Raw genomic sequence first — 17151 nt, 5'->3', positions numbered from 1 at the left:
TGCGACATGTGCATGGAAATATCTTTTGATAAGTTAATAGTACTTGGCATGGTCGTTTTCAAGGACTTATAACCTTTATACAGTATGAAGCAGCTAAGCAAAGCACCATATGTGCCCACAAGTAACCTTCTAACATTTATCGCTACCGAATTACGACATCGACCTTTTTTTAAGGAACTATACAAATTTTTCTACGCCACTGGACAAAGTACTAGAAGAGGACTTCAACTACATAACATTTATGGATCCAACTGTAACAAGATAACAGCGCCACAAACGACGTCCACGCCGTTAGGAGAAGAGGGCACACAAACATCTGCCTCATTCTACCTCATGGAAACAGGGAACTCATGTCCCATTCGTTCATTTACCTGTGTGATTGAAGCTGCTGTAGCGATGCGGCTACCTTCTCCTGAACCTATTCAGACTTGCTCAATACATACTTTAGTCGACGGAGTGGATATGGTTTGGGATTATGCAAATGTCACCAATTGCTAGAACAGTGTTGCACTTGTGTGCTAGAAGGTATCCTGATCGTGACAAGCCCGCCCTCTCAATCTTTGAAAATACTGGATGTGACTGTTGGGTGTGGTGTAGAGGATTTTGAGGAAGCTGGCGAGGTGACCTGTTCCAATCGGAATGCGGAAGTCTACAGTCACGCATTCAAGACCTTTGAACTGAATGAAATGGGACAGAATATAGTGGTATTCCTACTAACCATGAAAAGTATGAGCATAACCTGTATGTACATAAAGAGTAAACGTAATTTGCGCCAAAGAACAGAAAATATAAACATCACGCCACATTACTGTCGAAGAGCGAAATACTGTACTCTCACAGATGTGAAGTTCTGCGAGTTGTACTTTCCACGCAACTGTATGCTTCATGACAAGCTGTGGGCACATAACGTAATTTTCGTATTATGGAAGTAACTAAGACGTATATTTCTGTTGTCACTATTTTTAGTTTTACCCTAAGTTCTCCATAGTGCTATTCATATTCTTCGTGCACCGGCGTTTGATAAGGCTCAAGAGGTTGAAGTTTGCTAATCGAGAGTGAAATGAAATGAAGTCTTTATTTCAAACAGAAAAACAACATCACCAAGGAAAACGACTTCTTTGAAGAAATTTACAGCGGTTGCCGACCCAAGCATAAAAAAGACTGCTCATATTTGAATATCTTACTCTTTTCGATTGCGTTTAGATTGATACCTTTGCCCTACTCTACCAAATGTAAGCAAACACGTAACTCAGGTAGGGTTCAGTCGTTTAATAAGACTTTCTACTGCATTTAATGTCTTCAGTAGTCATAGATATTTCTGCGTAGATCTCGTTATAATTTTCTCCGCTGATAAAATTGCGGATATGTTAAACATGTAACGTATACTTGTCATTTTGTGTTTCCCCAACAACTGATCTAACAATTTCCAAATGTTCCGTTAAGAGGGTCTGTAAGTATATGTGCGGAATGGGCGTTACATACACCACGTTATTATCACATGGACTGCCTTGAACCGAGTGCGATGTCTTCCGAAAAACGACGCAGCATATCTGTTAGGAAATGTAGATACTCGTGGCTATTTAGAGCCTTATAAATAAAACAGGAACCGATGATGCGATTCTTGAAAAGTCCGCACCACACGTTTAGAGACAAAGGTCGTTGTTTAACTATTACTCTTTGTGTGTATTTCTAAAAATGGTTCAAATGGCTCTGAGCCCTATGGGACTTAACTTCTGAGGTCATCAGTCCCCTAGAACTTAGAACTACTTTAACCTAACTAAAATAAGGACATCACACATCCATGCCCGAGGCAGGATTCGAACCTGAGACCATAGCGGTCGCGCGGTAACAGACTGTAGCGCCTAGAACCGCTCGGCCACCCCGGCCGGCGTGTATTTCTAACCGAGCATTAGTTCGTTCTACGAAGGCTGATTTGCCCATGGCTTTTAATCTATACTTCATCCTTAAAGATAATCCTGTAAAGAAATTCCGCGTCATTTTGCAATTTTCGTAGTCAATAGCCAGAGAAGTGCAACAGATCTCAAAGTCATTGCCACGAAGTTGTTGGTGGAACTAAACGGGAAGAATGAAATGAGTTCTAGTGTTTATGCCCTAGACAAGTATATTCCGAGTACGGTTTTAAGGGATGGGAAAGACCCACCCTGGTTTAATAGCCGTGTGAGGAAAGGGGTACTAAACAAAGAGCGCTTCATCTCAGATTCAGGAGAAGTGAAAACCTAGCTGACAAACAAAAGCTGCACGAAGCGAAAATGAGCGCTAAGGAGAGCAATGAGAGAAGCGTTCAATGATTTTGAAAGTAAGACGTTGTCAACCGACCTGAGTAAAAACCGTAAGAACTTTTGGTCGTATGTAAAATCAGTAAGTGGGTCAAAACCATCTATTCATTCTCTCAGCGACCACACCGGCACGGAAACGGAAGATAACAGAGAGAAGGCCGAAATAGCGAATTTGGTCTTCCGAAGTTGTTTCACAGCGGAAGATCGTAACACTGTCCCTCCTTTCAATCGTCGTGCGAAAGTCGAAATGGCAGATATTGAGATAACCGATCGCGGAAATGAAAAGCAGCTACAATCGCTTAGTAGTGGGAAGGCTTCATGACCAGATGAGTTACATATCAGATTCTATAAAGATTATGCGAAAGAACTTGCTCCCCTTCTAGCAGTAATTTATCGTTGATCGCTTGAGCAACGAAAGGTACCCGAAGACTGGAAAAAATCGCAGGTCATTAGCGTTTTTAAGAAAGGCCGTAAAGACAGATCCACACAATTATAGACCTATATCGTTGACGTCAATCTGTTGTAGAATTATGGAACATGTTTTATGCTCAAGAATTCTGACGTTCTTGGAAAATGAACATCTCATCTATAAGAATCAAAATGGATTCCGCAAATAGAAATCCTGCAGAACTCAGCTCGCTCTGTCCCACCATGAGATCCACAACGCAATGGACAACGGCGCTGAGGTTGATGCCGTGTTCCTTGTTTCAGTAAGGGATTTGACACCGTCCCGCATTCCCGTTTAATGAAAAAAACACGGGCTTATGAAGTATCAGAGCAGACCTGCCACTGGATTCAATACTTTCTTGCAGATAGAACTCAACACGTCGCTCTTAACGGAACTAAATCGACAGCTGTAAAGATAAAATCCGAAGTACCACAAGGAAGTTTTGCAGGACCGTGGTTGTTTACAATATATATAAATGATCTAGTAGAAAACTTCGGATGTTCTGTAAGGCTATTCGCAGTTGATGCAGTTGTCTATACTAAAGTAGCAACGCCAGTATATAGTAAGAATTTGCAGATTGACCTGCACAGAATTGATGAATGGTGCAGACTATGGCAGTTGGCCCTGAACGCAAATAAACTAACTACTTTCACAGACATAGGAAAAGAAATCCGCTACTGTACAGTTACATTATTAACGACAAACAGCTGGAGACAGCGTCTGCCGTAAAATATCTGGGCGTAACTATCCAGAGCGACCTTAAGTGGAATGACCATATAAAACAGATATTGGGAAAAGCAGAAACCAGATTCAGTTTCTTCGGAAAAGTCTTAAGGAAACGTAACTTATCCACGAAAGAAGTAGGTTATAAGGCGCTTGTTCACCCGATGCTTGAGTATTGTTCAGCTATCTGGGATCCCTATCAGGTAGGACTGATAGAGGAGATAGAGAAGATCCAACGAAGAGTGGCGCCTTTCGTCACGCGATCGTTTCGCTGGCGAGAGAGCGTTACGGAGATGCTAAACAAACTCCACTGGCAGACGTTACAAGAGAGGCGTCGTGCATCACAGAGAGAGTTACTATTGAAATTTCTGGACAGCACTTTTCAGAAAGAGTCGGACAACATATTACTTCGCCCCACATACATCTCGCATATTGACCACGAGGAGAAAATTCGAAAAATTAGAGCCAATGCAGAGGCTTACCGACAATCATTTTTCCACGCACTATTCGCAAGTGGAACAGGGCTAGAGGGATCAGATGGTGGTACCCAAAATACCCTCCGTCACACGCCATTAGGTGGCTTGCGGAGTATGTTGTAGGTGTAGATGTGTACACGCCAGTCGGTTGTAAGGGGTCAGTACAGCGAGACTGGTTGTAGTGGGTACGTGACAAAATTGAGTTATCATGTTTGGTCGTGCACATGACCACCCACTGAATGAAGGTGCCTGATTTGTAGATGTATCAGCGCCGACATTCCAAACTGTCCAACGCGTCTGCAAGGAATGGTGTAAAACACGCAGGGAGCTGAGACGAGTGTCAACTTTGTCAACGACACTAGTTTTCAAACCTGATACGAATTACTTCTGTCAGCGAACACAGGTCCATCTCATCTAGTTTCCAAGTGAACTTTGCAAAGGGAAATGAATGCAATGGACATTTCGAGTCTGACACCTCGCAAGCCATTGTTCACAATGACACACAAAGCTTCACGACTTCGGTGGGACGAACAACACAGAATGTGGTCCGATGAGTCGCGCGTTTGCCACTTTTCAAATGGTGCTGGGCGTCGAATGTACCGATGGCCTACTGAGAGGTTTAACTTGCAATATGTTGTGGGTGCAGTTCAGGCCGGGGGTGGTTCTGTGATGTTTTGGGGGTGTTTTTCCTACCATCTTATCGTCAATGAGTGGCTTAAGCTGGATATGGCATATCTGGAAAAAACTTGTGGACTCTCTTCGTCACGAAACTGAGGCCTTTGTCAAGTCTGGAGCAGTGTTAGCGTTAGGTCCCCTAGGGTCATTAATTTTTTGACCCCTGTGCTTCTTTAAATGGGGAGTAAATGGAACAGTTTGCCGCGAACATGTCTACTTCTCTGACGAATAGTGAAATTAGTGAATGATTTATTCGAAGCCGAGGAAATAACAAGAACCGAACAGACAAACTAACTTTCATTCATTACATTTCAAAGAGAGCGTAACATTTGCAACTTTTTCGGCTGGAATAAGCTTTTTAAATCTTGTTGTGGCTCTGGTAACTTTTTGTTGCCTTGGGAATCTAGAAGAGATTTTTGGAGCTTACATTTCGAATCCCAAAAGCATAAAAATCTTAATATATTTCTGTTACATGAACGCGTTGTCAACGGCGACAAAAAGCAACCAACGGGCGAATATACACGGTCCAGTCACATTAATGTGACCACCGCCTACATTCGACGTCAACTTGCAAGAGCCACTCACAGACGGTACGTGGCAGCACTGGCAGTGTAGGATGAATGAAGCGTGTGGCGGGGACGCGGAAAACAACGCAGTCGTTGTAATCCGGAAACGGAGCAATTTATGTGACGTCCAAAATTGCATGATCATTGGCTTTCGGGCGAAAGATGGAAGTATTTCCGAAGTGGCTAAGTCTGTAAACTGTTCGCGTGCTAGCGTGGTTAAAGTATGCCCCGCATGGCAAAATGCCGCTATCCAAAATCGGCGGAGAGGTAACTGTAGTGGACCACGGGCCATAGATGACAGGGGTGAACATTGGCTGCAGAGATATGTTCGGGCGAACTATTGAGGAACTGACCGTCAGGATAAACCAAGGGGCTACCAACAATGTCTCCTCGACGACCGTTTAGCTAACGTTGCTGCGTATTGGCTCCTGGAGCGAGCGCCTGGTTCATATACCTACGCTGACCGTTGTTCATAGGCGACGAAGGTTACAATATGTACGCCAATACCGCAACCAGACATCCGATGAGTGGAGATAGGCGACCTTTTGAGATGACAGAAGGCCGTTGGCATGTAGGGAGTGAAACGTCTGATAGGAAACACCCTGCAACAATAGTCGGAAGGGTCCAGGTCGAAGGATGGAGCGCTATGGTCTGGGGATTGTTTTCTTGGAATTCCCTGAGTGATCTCGTAATTCTGGAGGGCACAATGGATCAATACAAGTATGCCTCTATCCTTGCTGACGATGTCCAGCCATAAATGCGCTTTCTACATCTACATCTACATCTACATCTACATCTGCATCTGCATCTGCATCCATACTCCCCAAGCCACTTGACGGTGTGTGGCGGAGGGTACCTTGAGTACTTCTATCGGTTCTCCCTTCTATTCCAGTCTCGTATTGTTCGTGGAAAGAAGGATTGTCGGTATGCTTCTATGTGGGCTCTAATCTCTCTGATTTTATCCTCATGGTCTCTTCGCGAGATATACGTAGGAGGGAGCAATATACTGCTTGACTCCTCGGTGAAGATATGTTCTCGAAGCTTCAACAAAAGCCCGTACTGAGCTACTGAGTGTCTCTCCTGCAGAGTCTTCCACTGGAGTTTATCTATCATCTCCGTAACGCTTTCGCGATTACTAAATGATCCTGTAACGAAGCGCGCTGCTCTCCGTTGGATCTTCTCTCTCTCTTCTATCAATCCTATCTGGTACGGATCCCACACTGCTGAGCAGTATTCAAGCAGTGGGCGAACAAGCGTACTGTAACCTACTTCCTTTGTTTTCGGATTGCATTTCCTTAGGATTCTTCCAATGAATCTCAGTCTGGCATCTGCTTTACCGACGATCAACTTTATATGATCATTCCATTTTAAATCACTCCTAATGCGTTGTCTACATTGAGATTCAATTGCCATTCCCTCCAACAAGTGTCAATTTGCTGCAGATCCTCCTGCATTTCAGTACAATTTTCCATTGTTGCATCCTCTCGATACACCACAGCATCATCCGCAAAAAGCCTCAGTGAACTTCCGATGTCATCCACAAGGTCATTTACGTATATTGTGAATAGCAACGGTCCTACGACACTTCCCTGCGGCACACCTGAAATCACTCTTACTTCGGAAGACTTCTCTCCATTGAGAATGACATGCTGCGTTCTGTTATCCAGGAACTCTTCAATCCAATCACACAATTGGTCTGATAATCCATATGCTCTTACTTTGTTCATTAAACGACTGTGGGGAACTGTATCGAACGCCTTGCGGAAGTCAAGAAACACGGCATCTAGCTGTGAACCCGTGTCTATGGCCCTCTGAGTCTCGTGGACGAATAGCGCGAGCTGGGTTTCACACGATCGTCTTTTTCGAAACCCATGCTGATTCCTACAGAGTAGATTTCTAGTTTCCAGAAAAGTCATTATACTCGAACATAAAAATTCTACAACTGATCGACGTTAGAGATATAGGTGTATAGTTCTGCACATCTGTTCGACGTCCCTTCTTGAAAACGGGGATGACCTGTGTCTTCTTCCAATCCTTTGGAACGCTACGCTGTTCTAGAGACCTACGGTACACCACTGCAAGAAGGGGGGCAATTTCCTTCGCGTACTCTGTGTAAAATCGAACTGGTATCCCATCAGGTCCCAGCGGCCTTTCCTCTTTTGAGCGATTTTAATTGTTTTTCTATCCCTCTGTCGTCTATTTCGATGTCTACCATTTTGTCATCTGTGCGACAATCTAGAGAAGGAACTACAGTGCAGTCTTCCTCTGTGAAACAGCTTTGGAAAAAGACATTTAGTATTTCGGCCTTTAGTCTGTCATCCTCTGTTTCAGTACCATTTTGGTCACAGAGTGTCTGGACATTTTGTTTTGATCCACCTACCGCTTTGACATAAGACCAAAATTTCTTAGGATTTTCTGCCAAGTCAGTACACAGAACTTTAATTTCGAATTCATTGAACGTCTCTCGCATAGCCCTCCTCACACTACACTTCGCTTCGCGTAATTTTTGTTTGTCTGCAAGGCTTTGGCTATGTTTATGTTTGCTGTGAAGTTCCCTTTGCTTCCGCAGCAGTTTTCTAACTTTCTTTTCCCTCGGTTCGATGTCATCTACCAGCAGGAGTTTGCAATGTGTCACACGGGTCGCTGTGTACCTGAATCGTTCTAAGAGCTCCAGGATGAGTTAACCGTACTCCCCTGGCCACCAGACTCCGCGGATTTGAACCCAATCGAGAATCTGTGGGGCCTCCTTGATCGGTCTCTTCGCTCCATGGATCCTCAACCGAGGAACCTAGCGCAGCTGGCACGGCAGTGGAGTCGGTATGGCTCCACACACCTGCCGGTACCTTCTGGAACCTCATTGGCTCCCTGCCTGCACATTTCGAAGCGGTCCGCACTGCGAAAGGTTTTTGACAGGCGGTCACACGATGTGACTAGACATTGTGTGAACGCAATAGCACAGAGTAAAATATTTACTTCATACACAAATGAGTTGTCGTAAATTTTACAAGGCAGAATTAAGATTTCCATCATCAGCGTTAATCAAAAAAGAACACTGTTGCCGCCTTTACTTGCTGGGAAAACTAACATTATGATGTCTGTTTCACTTTTAATTTTACAGCCAACAGTGAAAGATGCTGGAATGACTTTGAATTATCGTCCTTAATTACTTCAAGGCTTGCTAGCTATAATCGGTAAATCACCATTAGACAAAATTAGCCTCTACAAACTGCTGTACAAATCTTATTTGTAAACTATCGTGATTGCGCATATTTAATTCAACGAACATTTATCGCTGTTAAATTACGTAAAATAAGATGACTAAAAGGCATTCGATAGTGGACGGAGACTTGGCATATTTACATGTGCAAATGAAACTCCACAGAACTGCCTTCAGCGCAATAAAACAACCTACAACAACACAAACGCATTACAGTATCGAAGCAATCTCACTACTAGTAAAAACATGGCATCCTGAGTTCTCAGTCAGTTAGCGATGATATCTTCAACATATTTTAAGTGTGTTGACCGGAGCGATGTTCGCCAAGTCACACTTCAGCTTTGAGCATAATTGACCTATGTCGCTCAATAGTTTTTAAGTGTGTTGACTTGAGCGATGTTCGCCAAGTCACACTTCAGCTTTGAGCATAATTGACCTTTGCCGGTCAATAGTTTTTAAGTGTGTTGACTGGAGCGATGTTCGCCAAGTCACACTTTAGCTTTAAACATAATTCCGCTGTCATTCCCTAAGTTCAATGGCAGTGGTCACCAGGCCCGAATTATGATAGCAGTGGTCCACACAGAGTTTTTACAGTATGTGTGTGGATCACCTCCATGAAGGCAAATTGAGTACCCCATTGCCGCCACATTATCCCCTACTATAGTGTTTTCTGCAACTCATAACCATAAATTCGCCAAGAAACTCAATCAGGCACGTGCAATAGTTTTTGACTTGATTCTAGACCGTTTCAGGTCAAATATACTAATCTTGAATAATGACCATCTATTTTATATGGCCCGTAATACCGGATGTTACAGATTAGATATAGACTTGTTCATAAGTCCAATCATGACCATTTTTGTGCTAAATCAATAGGATGTTCATGAGTTATAACCATAGCTAAGCAAGTGCTTAACAATTACGTCTTAAAATTTTTTAAACCTAGTCATAATAACGACGATGTTGGCTTTATATTATCCTTCCCACTCCTAAGTTCTTTTTAGGTGATTAAACTTCGTACTTAAGCACAAAAATTTCCTGGATAGGCCATACTTTGTAATCACATGATGTCTTCCTCATAGCATGACCAATGAATACTTCATAAATGATAAGACAGTCGATATAAGTACGTTATGCACAGGGTAACATATACGCCCTTTTCCTCAGCTATACCTTTTATTTCAATTTACTAGTAAATTAAAGGTATGGAGTTAAGTTCGCTTTTTGTCCCAGAAAGTAATTATCATACAGTTTATGCGCAGGCGCAAGGTATTGTGTCCGCCTAGGAGGGCTTCATGACTCTACGATCAGTTCCAGTACAGCACTCGTGGCTGTCGCATCGCGGTCGCGAAGCGGGGCCGAGGCAGTTTCAGATAAGTTTTTACAGTCTGACGATAATTTACGGATTTGCAGTTCTAGCTTTACGATGTCCACTGTGGACAAACGGTAGTTACTGTTATTCTGAAGAAGGTTGGGTTATCCCGGCTGAAACCTGAGTAAATTCTAGGTAAACGGTGCAACTGAGGCTGTTGATTACTAAAATTAAAATTAATAAGTTAGCGATAACATCGTCTTTGGCCACTTTCTTTCTATTCGTACATAAGCTCTGCTCTTTTTTAACTGCAGAAGAAAGTGGACGTCCCTAGTATAGCGAGTCTTAAACGTCAGACCCCAGAGTCAAACGACGTAACATAACTGCCTAATTTAAAATACAAATCGTATAAACACTCCTCTAAAAATCCGTCTGTACAGGCTCGAAAGTTATGTTGCAATATAGATTCATAGCCTTATACAGTGACTGCCATAGAGTATCACAGATATACGCTAAGGCGTCAGATGACACCTATTGATCTTGCTTTGAAATACATTACCAGTTTAACCAGTAGTTTAGTAGCTTGCAGAACTTCGTTTAGCCGTTGTTGATATGATTAAATATCGAGGGAGAATTTCCAGATTTGGCAAGCAGATTGCTTTCAAGCCCAACGACAGTCAGTGGAGTGAACATCGTCGCTCTGAGCCTGGCAGGCCAGCTATTTCATTTCATTTCCATTGAATCACAATAAAATAACCTTATTTTTTGGAAAATAGTATTTACGTACTGGCACGGAAAGGTTTTATGTTAAATCGTTTCTCGGTGCAAGAAGCAGGTTAAAGATAATTTCGTAAACTTCTCGATTCATCTTGCTGTTAGCCAAAAGTAATGGTCTGAGGTCGCAAAATCAGTCTTTAGTAAGGCTCGTTTGAAAGTGTTACGTTAACAATTTTCACAGGTAAAATATTAGCTGCTGATGACTCACCATGTGGATCAGGAGGGCAACAGAAAACGAATCTCTGGGAGTTGCAGAGATCAACCTTCTATAGGATGTGTGTATTGCACTTCACAAAATGGACATCGTTGATTTTCAATAAATGTTCAGAATAAACTATTAACTTGCACTGTGCACATTGAATGAATAATGGCGAGTCACCATCATGATCATAGGCGAACTCCTTGGGAGTTACAAAACGTGCAGGGCGTTCAGTAAGATTTTAAGGTTTGCGTGGTCTCCTGACCTTCATTTCTTACATATTCCGACCTCACCATCGTATTATGCGTATCAAGACGTTTCATTCGAGCCCAAACTCGATAGGGTTTTACATATTTCCATTTAATAGATATGCAAATCTAATAAATAAATTGCACGAGCGCACCGAAATTAAAAAGTCGAGGCTGGCGTACACAAACATTCAAGATACGACAGCCACAGGAGTTTTTGTTCGGTGGAGGCAACCTGCCCAATGGAAAGACTGTGGGAGGGTGGGTTAGCACGTAGCTGCGCCGGTCGGCTGACCGCCCATGGACCAAAACAATTTTTGCCAGAGAAAAGGGATAATGGCCTGCGTGTTCACCTTACAAGCAATCCCGCTCTATTGTTCGAGAGAGCCCCAGCATACCCATTTTTTGACGGACCTAGTGCGCAGCTTCAGAGTTCTTGCAAGTGGACAGTAAATGCCTAACGCAGATGCTATATGTTTCTGGATTGGTCGGCTTAGCCATTCTCCCGTTTGTAAGAGTAACGCTGATTGGTGGACTATTTCTGACGTAATGAGCCGGAGGTCTGAGGGAAAGACAGTGGATGATACACCCTTTCGTTTTTTGCATGGAGGGAAGTCGTTCCAGTGACGCTCTTGTAGCGAGAGCACGTATCGGGAGCGAGTGCGCTCGTGCACGTACGCAGAGAGCGAGGAACAAAGTCTCTACTCAGTACTGCACTGAGAGAGCACCTCTGTTGCTAGCGAATCGGAGTGATACTCTATATTGAGTTGCTCGTGATTAAGCGTTTGTTCACTGTATTGGCCAAGACACTTACTGCGCGGTGTGAACAGAGACAGAGTATTAGTTAGCACCTGCGAGCGAACATTGAGTGGCATCACGGTGGACTGGTTATCTGACTGGTGTACCATGCCAATAGTTAGACTAGGGGCAGATAGGAGTCCTTGACTTCATCAAGGCATAGTGAGAGTTCGATTGGCAAAGGTCAATCCAGACAGAGATAGTTTTGTTATTTTTCAGCAGCGAACGATGCAGGCAGCAGTCGTCGCAGCTCACAGTATTGTGCGCTACAGCGTACGTGAGCCCTATCTTTCGTCCATTAGAAATAACATACTTCATTCATGACATACCATTACATTTCCCACGTGACAGCCTCGACCGTAATTAGAAAAATTCAATAGGATAGTTATTCTAGTTGAGTAGGTGCGGCTCTCAACCATTCTGCCGAGTAAATAACATTCTTAAAGAAAAGGGATGAAAGAGCTTTCCCACACTTTGTATATAAATGTCATTAACAGGATTCCTATCCATAAGAGGAACCTCCTATTCCGAAAAGAACTCTGAAATTTCTGTATCAGTTTGTAAATAAAAGTTTCATTAGATTTTTCTTAAACTTTGCTATAAATAATGTTTTCTGTTCGTTTAATATTTCTCTTACACTAACTAGCAATACTCCAGCACCCAAGTATCCCATTAGTTATGTAAGAAAATAGAATATTTTTGTGTCTTTTCCTTACAGCGGACGACTCCAGAAGATATTTATTCCTGAAAGTTTTTCAGGCATTTCTTTTTGGTACGTTAGGAGCGTCTGTCTGGCTTCTGTAGTAGTGTGGCGTGGAAATTGCTTCTTGCAGGAGCCAAAGGGTACTTGTCAGATCAATCCGTTGCACAACTAATCAACATAACACCCACACACTGACAAGATATCCACTCTTCAAGAATGCATATAGAATTATATTGGGGTAATGGGTTTGATGAGAACTGATGGAATGTGATGGCATGCAGCTGAATGCGAAACAATATATTATCGTGAAACTGGCTATCCTTAAGGTGTAGCTGCAGATAATGCGATTATATGTTTTACAGGAACGGAAAAGAAGAACATCCACAGGCTGAATTCGTCCATTGGTTCCAGACGGTATGAACTGCAACATCATACTTCAGTTGCCAATGTTAACACATTTTTCTATGATGTGATAATGAAGATGGCCATTTAGCTGGTCGAAGCTAGTAATCGATGTATCCTTTCTTGCGATCTTGGCAAATAAAAAGTTTTTCTAAAGAAGACTACAACATCAAACATGTATTAGATAATGGGCAAGGCTCCTATGAGTATTCTGGTGCATATATACATATATCATATATAATATACGAAAAATAAAAAGGAAGTCCACTACGTAACTTCTACCAAAGTTTAATAGCACCGCTAATGTATTCAGAGGACGGTTATTTTTTCCAACACTACAATACACAGGTAAACGTGAGTGAATCTTCAAGTACTGGTATCCCTGATGTCAACTTCTAATGGGAATATTAGTACTCCTCACTCTTTTCACTTGCATAAAATCGACCTCATAACCTATAACTAAGCCTTTATCGATAACTACGACATGGATGATTTAGGGATACAGGACGTCCTTATTAAGTGGAGAATAGTGTTTTCGCTATTTATTTAGAGTGTATATGACATTTATTTATCATTCCTTTGAAATGCCATGTGACTTCAAAGACATACTGATGATATATTCAGTTTGCACGCTTTGTAGATGAGGACATTTAACTTCCATTGCAACAACACATTTCACACGGCAAGAAATACTTGCGACTAATTACAGTATAACATGTTCGGCGATAAATCGCAATAATCACATTTTAACATTGCGCAGGGATACAAGTTGTGAATTTGTTAACTAAGATTTTAAACTGTGACATATCACAGCCAAAAATAGCAGTTACCGAAAAGTAGCGTTCACAGAAAACACTGATATTGGAAAGTCACAGTTTAACCCATTACTCTGACTGAGTCATCGACATTCTCAAAGCATCTTCGTGTTCAGCACAATCTAGCGAGTGAAACGTAACCACATTTGACACGTTTCTATATAGTGTTCCTGGAAAAAATTCAGTCTCATTACTTATTTGGTAAATTGTGTAAAACATGGATAACAGATCACGTGGGTAGACCATTTCATTGTGATATCTTACACTATCTTTACTAAGGGAAAGTTATCTGAACCCATGTGATCGTTGGATTTTATATTCCCGAAAATTGTTACACTCAGTATTTGTATGCGCACCTTCGCCGATGTTGGTATCATTTTGGCCCCAACGCTTCGTCCTCTCTCCTCTCCCATACACTGCTGATTTGCCCAAACCGCCCCCAACAGTCCACCTTCAGTCAGTTTCCTGATGACACCGCTTTCCTCGCCTTCTCCCCGACACGCCCGAGATCCCAGCGATCTCTCCAAATCCATCTCAGTCAGTTTACCTCCTGATGCAACGGACGACTCCTCAAAATCAACCCCTCCAAAACCTAGGCAACAATTATAGGACGGACCACCCGCAGCTTCCACCACCATGACTTCTACGTTACCATTTACAGCAGTCCTATCCAGTTAACTAACACACTAAAATGTCTTGGACTAACCCTCGGTCGCCAGCTACCGTGGAAACATCACCTACTAACAGTCCAACAGAAAGTCCACAATAGACTAAAACTACTTAAACTATTAATAGGCCTAACTTGGGAACTACACAACTCTACTATTGGTTCAATTGGCTCTGAGCACTATGGGACTTAACTTCTGAGGTCATCAGTCCCCTAGAAATTAGAGCTACTTAAACCTAACTAACCTAAGGACATCACTCACTTCCATGCCTGAGGCAGGATTCGAACCTGCGACCGTAGCGGTCGCGCGGTTCCAGACTGTAGCCCCTAGAACCGCTCGGCCACTCCGGCCGGCCCTCTACTATTGTCCACATCTACAAAACACGGATGTGACCCATCAACTGCCATGCAAATGTTGCATTTATCTTTGCCCCGCCAAATTTCTATACGTCCCTCCAAATCCTCGAACGCCCTGCACTCCCTCTCGCTTCCCACATTTGCCTTCGCCATCTGGATCCTCTACCATCTCATCAATTTTCCACCCCTCCTCACCCACATCGAACATCTTCGCACATCCTAATTATCCACAACTAGTTTCCAACCACACCATTGCCTCTCCTCTGATCACGAACCCTAATACGTTGCCACGCCTTCGCACACACATCCCTCTGTCACTACACCTACACGCACTCTATATCATATTCCAATGCAACTTCAATCAACTCCTTCTCCCAGACATCGAAATCTGCCCCGGTATTTATCCTTCCTACCAACTTTAACCCTTCTCCACCTTTCCCACTCCACAGCAGGACTCCTTTTCCCTCTCCTTCCATCCCCATCATACGACACACAACTTCTCGCCCTCTGTCTTTCCTACCGACTGTATTTCCGACTACCCAGCTCATCTCCTATCTCCCGTCTCCATAGTTTTCCTACCTAACAGATCCCTACCTTACTACCCACACCCCTGAACCCCATGGAACATATTCTCTTCTCTGACAATACTTCCCACCCTACTGCAGATCCTTCAGATTTTAAGTGAAAGTGTAGTACTTCATTTTTTTATAAGAATTTCACCTTGCTAGATATGTTTTTAAAACGTACGTGTTTTCCTTTTTTCTCTGTCTGTCTATGATTTTTAATTTAAAATAGAAAAAGCCCCATATTTTGTTTTATTTCTCATTATAATTTTTTTTTATCGCTTGGTTGAAGAGCGAAGATCTGTACTGCTGACAGCCTCCCCCTCTACCACCCCTTTGGGGCGACGGAGATGAAATGACAGTAAATAAAACAAGCTGGCATCATTCTCAGAGTCTGTCTGCGTGTGCGGCAGGCTGCAAGTGGTCACTGCGGCAGCTGCGGCACTACCTCCACCAGGCGGGCCACTCGGACTGGTTGCTGTGGCAGAAGGTGACCGCGCTCGTCGTGCTCACCGTGCTGAGCCACAGCCCGTCCGTGCCCACCACCGCCAACTGCTTCGAGTTCTACGGCTTCGACGTCCTCGTAGACTCCTCCCTCCGGCCCTGGCTTCTCGAGGTCAGTGCCGCTCGCTTGCTGGAGCCCTAAAGCCCTTTTAGACGAAATACTTCTCGCGAGAAATGAGTTTTCTGCTGCGCCCATTGTCTATCATTTCTCTACCGAGACTTGCTTACCAGAGTTCAGAATCGGAGAGAGCATGAGTACAACACTGCAGGTTACATAAAAGGTGGAATCCAAAATTTTCGGGACTGGTGCTGCCATCTGGAAAGTAGGAGTAGTAGATCTTGGCACCGCTAGGTGGCGAGAGCTGCATATCTGATGAGTCAGTGTGCGGAGTGGCATTCAGCTGGGAGGACGTGTTGCGTGTCCACAGTGATTTCCGTAATACTCTGTGTTTGGTGTGTGGCCATTTTACGATGGATCCGCGTGTGTATCAAATTCTGTCCGTATCTCGGCAAAAATGCTACGGTGACCCTTGCAATGATTCAACAAGTGTTTGGGGGACAGAGCATGACCCGTACGCATGTGTTTGAGTGGCGTGCTCGGTTCAGGGCCGGCCTTACAGACGTCGAAGATGGTGTTCACACTGGAAGGCCTGTTAGCCGCACAACGCCAGACATTGGAAAAAAAATTGAAAATTTGTGGTAAGGTCTTATGATACGAAACTAAAAAATGGTTCAAATGGCTCTAAGCACTATGGGACTTAACTTCTGAGGTCATCAGTCCCCTAGAGCTTAGAACTACTTAGACCTAACTAACCTAAGGACATCACACACATCCATGTCCGAGGCAGGATTCGAACCTGCGACTGTAGCAGCCTCTGGCTGCTGTGGCCGAAGCGGTTCTAGGCACTTCAGTCCGGAACCACGCTGCTGCTACAGTCACAGTTTCGAATGCTGCCTTGGGCATGGCTGTGTGTGATGTCCTTAGGTTAGTTAAGCTCTAAGTCTAGGGGACTGATGACCTCAGATGTTAAGTCCCATAGTGCTTAGAGCCATTTGAACTATTTGAACCGTAGCAGCCGCGTGGTTCCGGACTGAAGCGCCTAGAACCACTCGGCCACAGAGTCCAGTGGGACCGAACTGCTGAGGTCATCGGTCCCTGAGCTTACCCACAGTCTAACTTAACCTAACTTACGCTAAGGACAACACACACACACACACACACACACACACACACACACACACATGCCCGAGGGAGGACTCGAACCTCCGACTGGGGGAGCCGCGCGGACCGTGACAAGGCCCCTTGGACCGCTCTGCTACCTCGCGCGGCAACGCCAGGCATTGTCGCCAAACTTCAACAATTGATTCGTGTTGATCGACGTCAAACCATTCAAGACCTTGTGG

General features: G+C 43.7%; 1 protein-coding gene across 1 annotated transcript in view; it reads left to right on the top strand.

The window, feature by feature from the left end:
* The window catches only part of LOC126204080 (probable tubulin polyglutamylase TTLL2), a 376176-nt gene that overhangs the window by 270776 nt on the left and 88249 nt on the right, over window positions 1-17151 (top strand). The window contains exon 6 of the mRNA XM_049938500.1: window positions 15657-15859. Within this exon, the coding sequence (XP_049794457.1) occupies window positions 15657-15859 (203 nt within the window). The remainder of the gene's footprint in view (window positions 1-15656; window positions 15860-17151) is intronic.

The sequence above is a fragment of the Schistocerca nitens genome, chromosome 9 (assembly GCF_023898315.1).
Source record: "Schistocerca nitens isolate TAMUIC-IGC-003100 chromosome 9, iqSchNite1.1, whole genome shotgun sequence".
In the NCBI taxonomy this organism is placed as follows: Eukaryota; Metazoa; Arthropoda; class Insecta; order Orthoptera; family Acrididae; genus Schistocerca; species Schistocerca nitens.
Note: the sequence above shows the minus strand (reverse complement) of the source record. Positions and strands in the feature narration are given on the sequence as shown.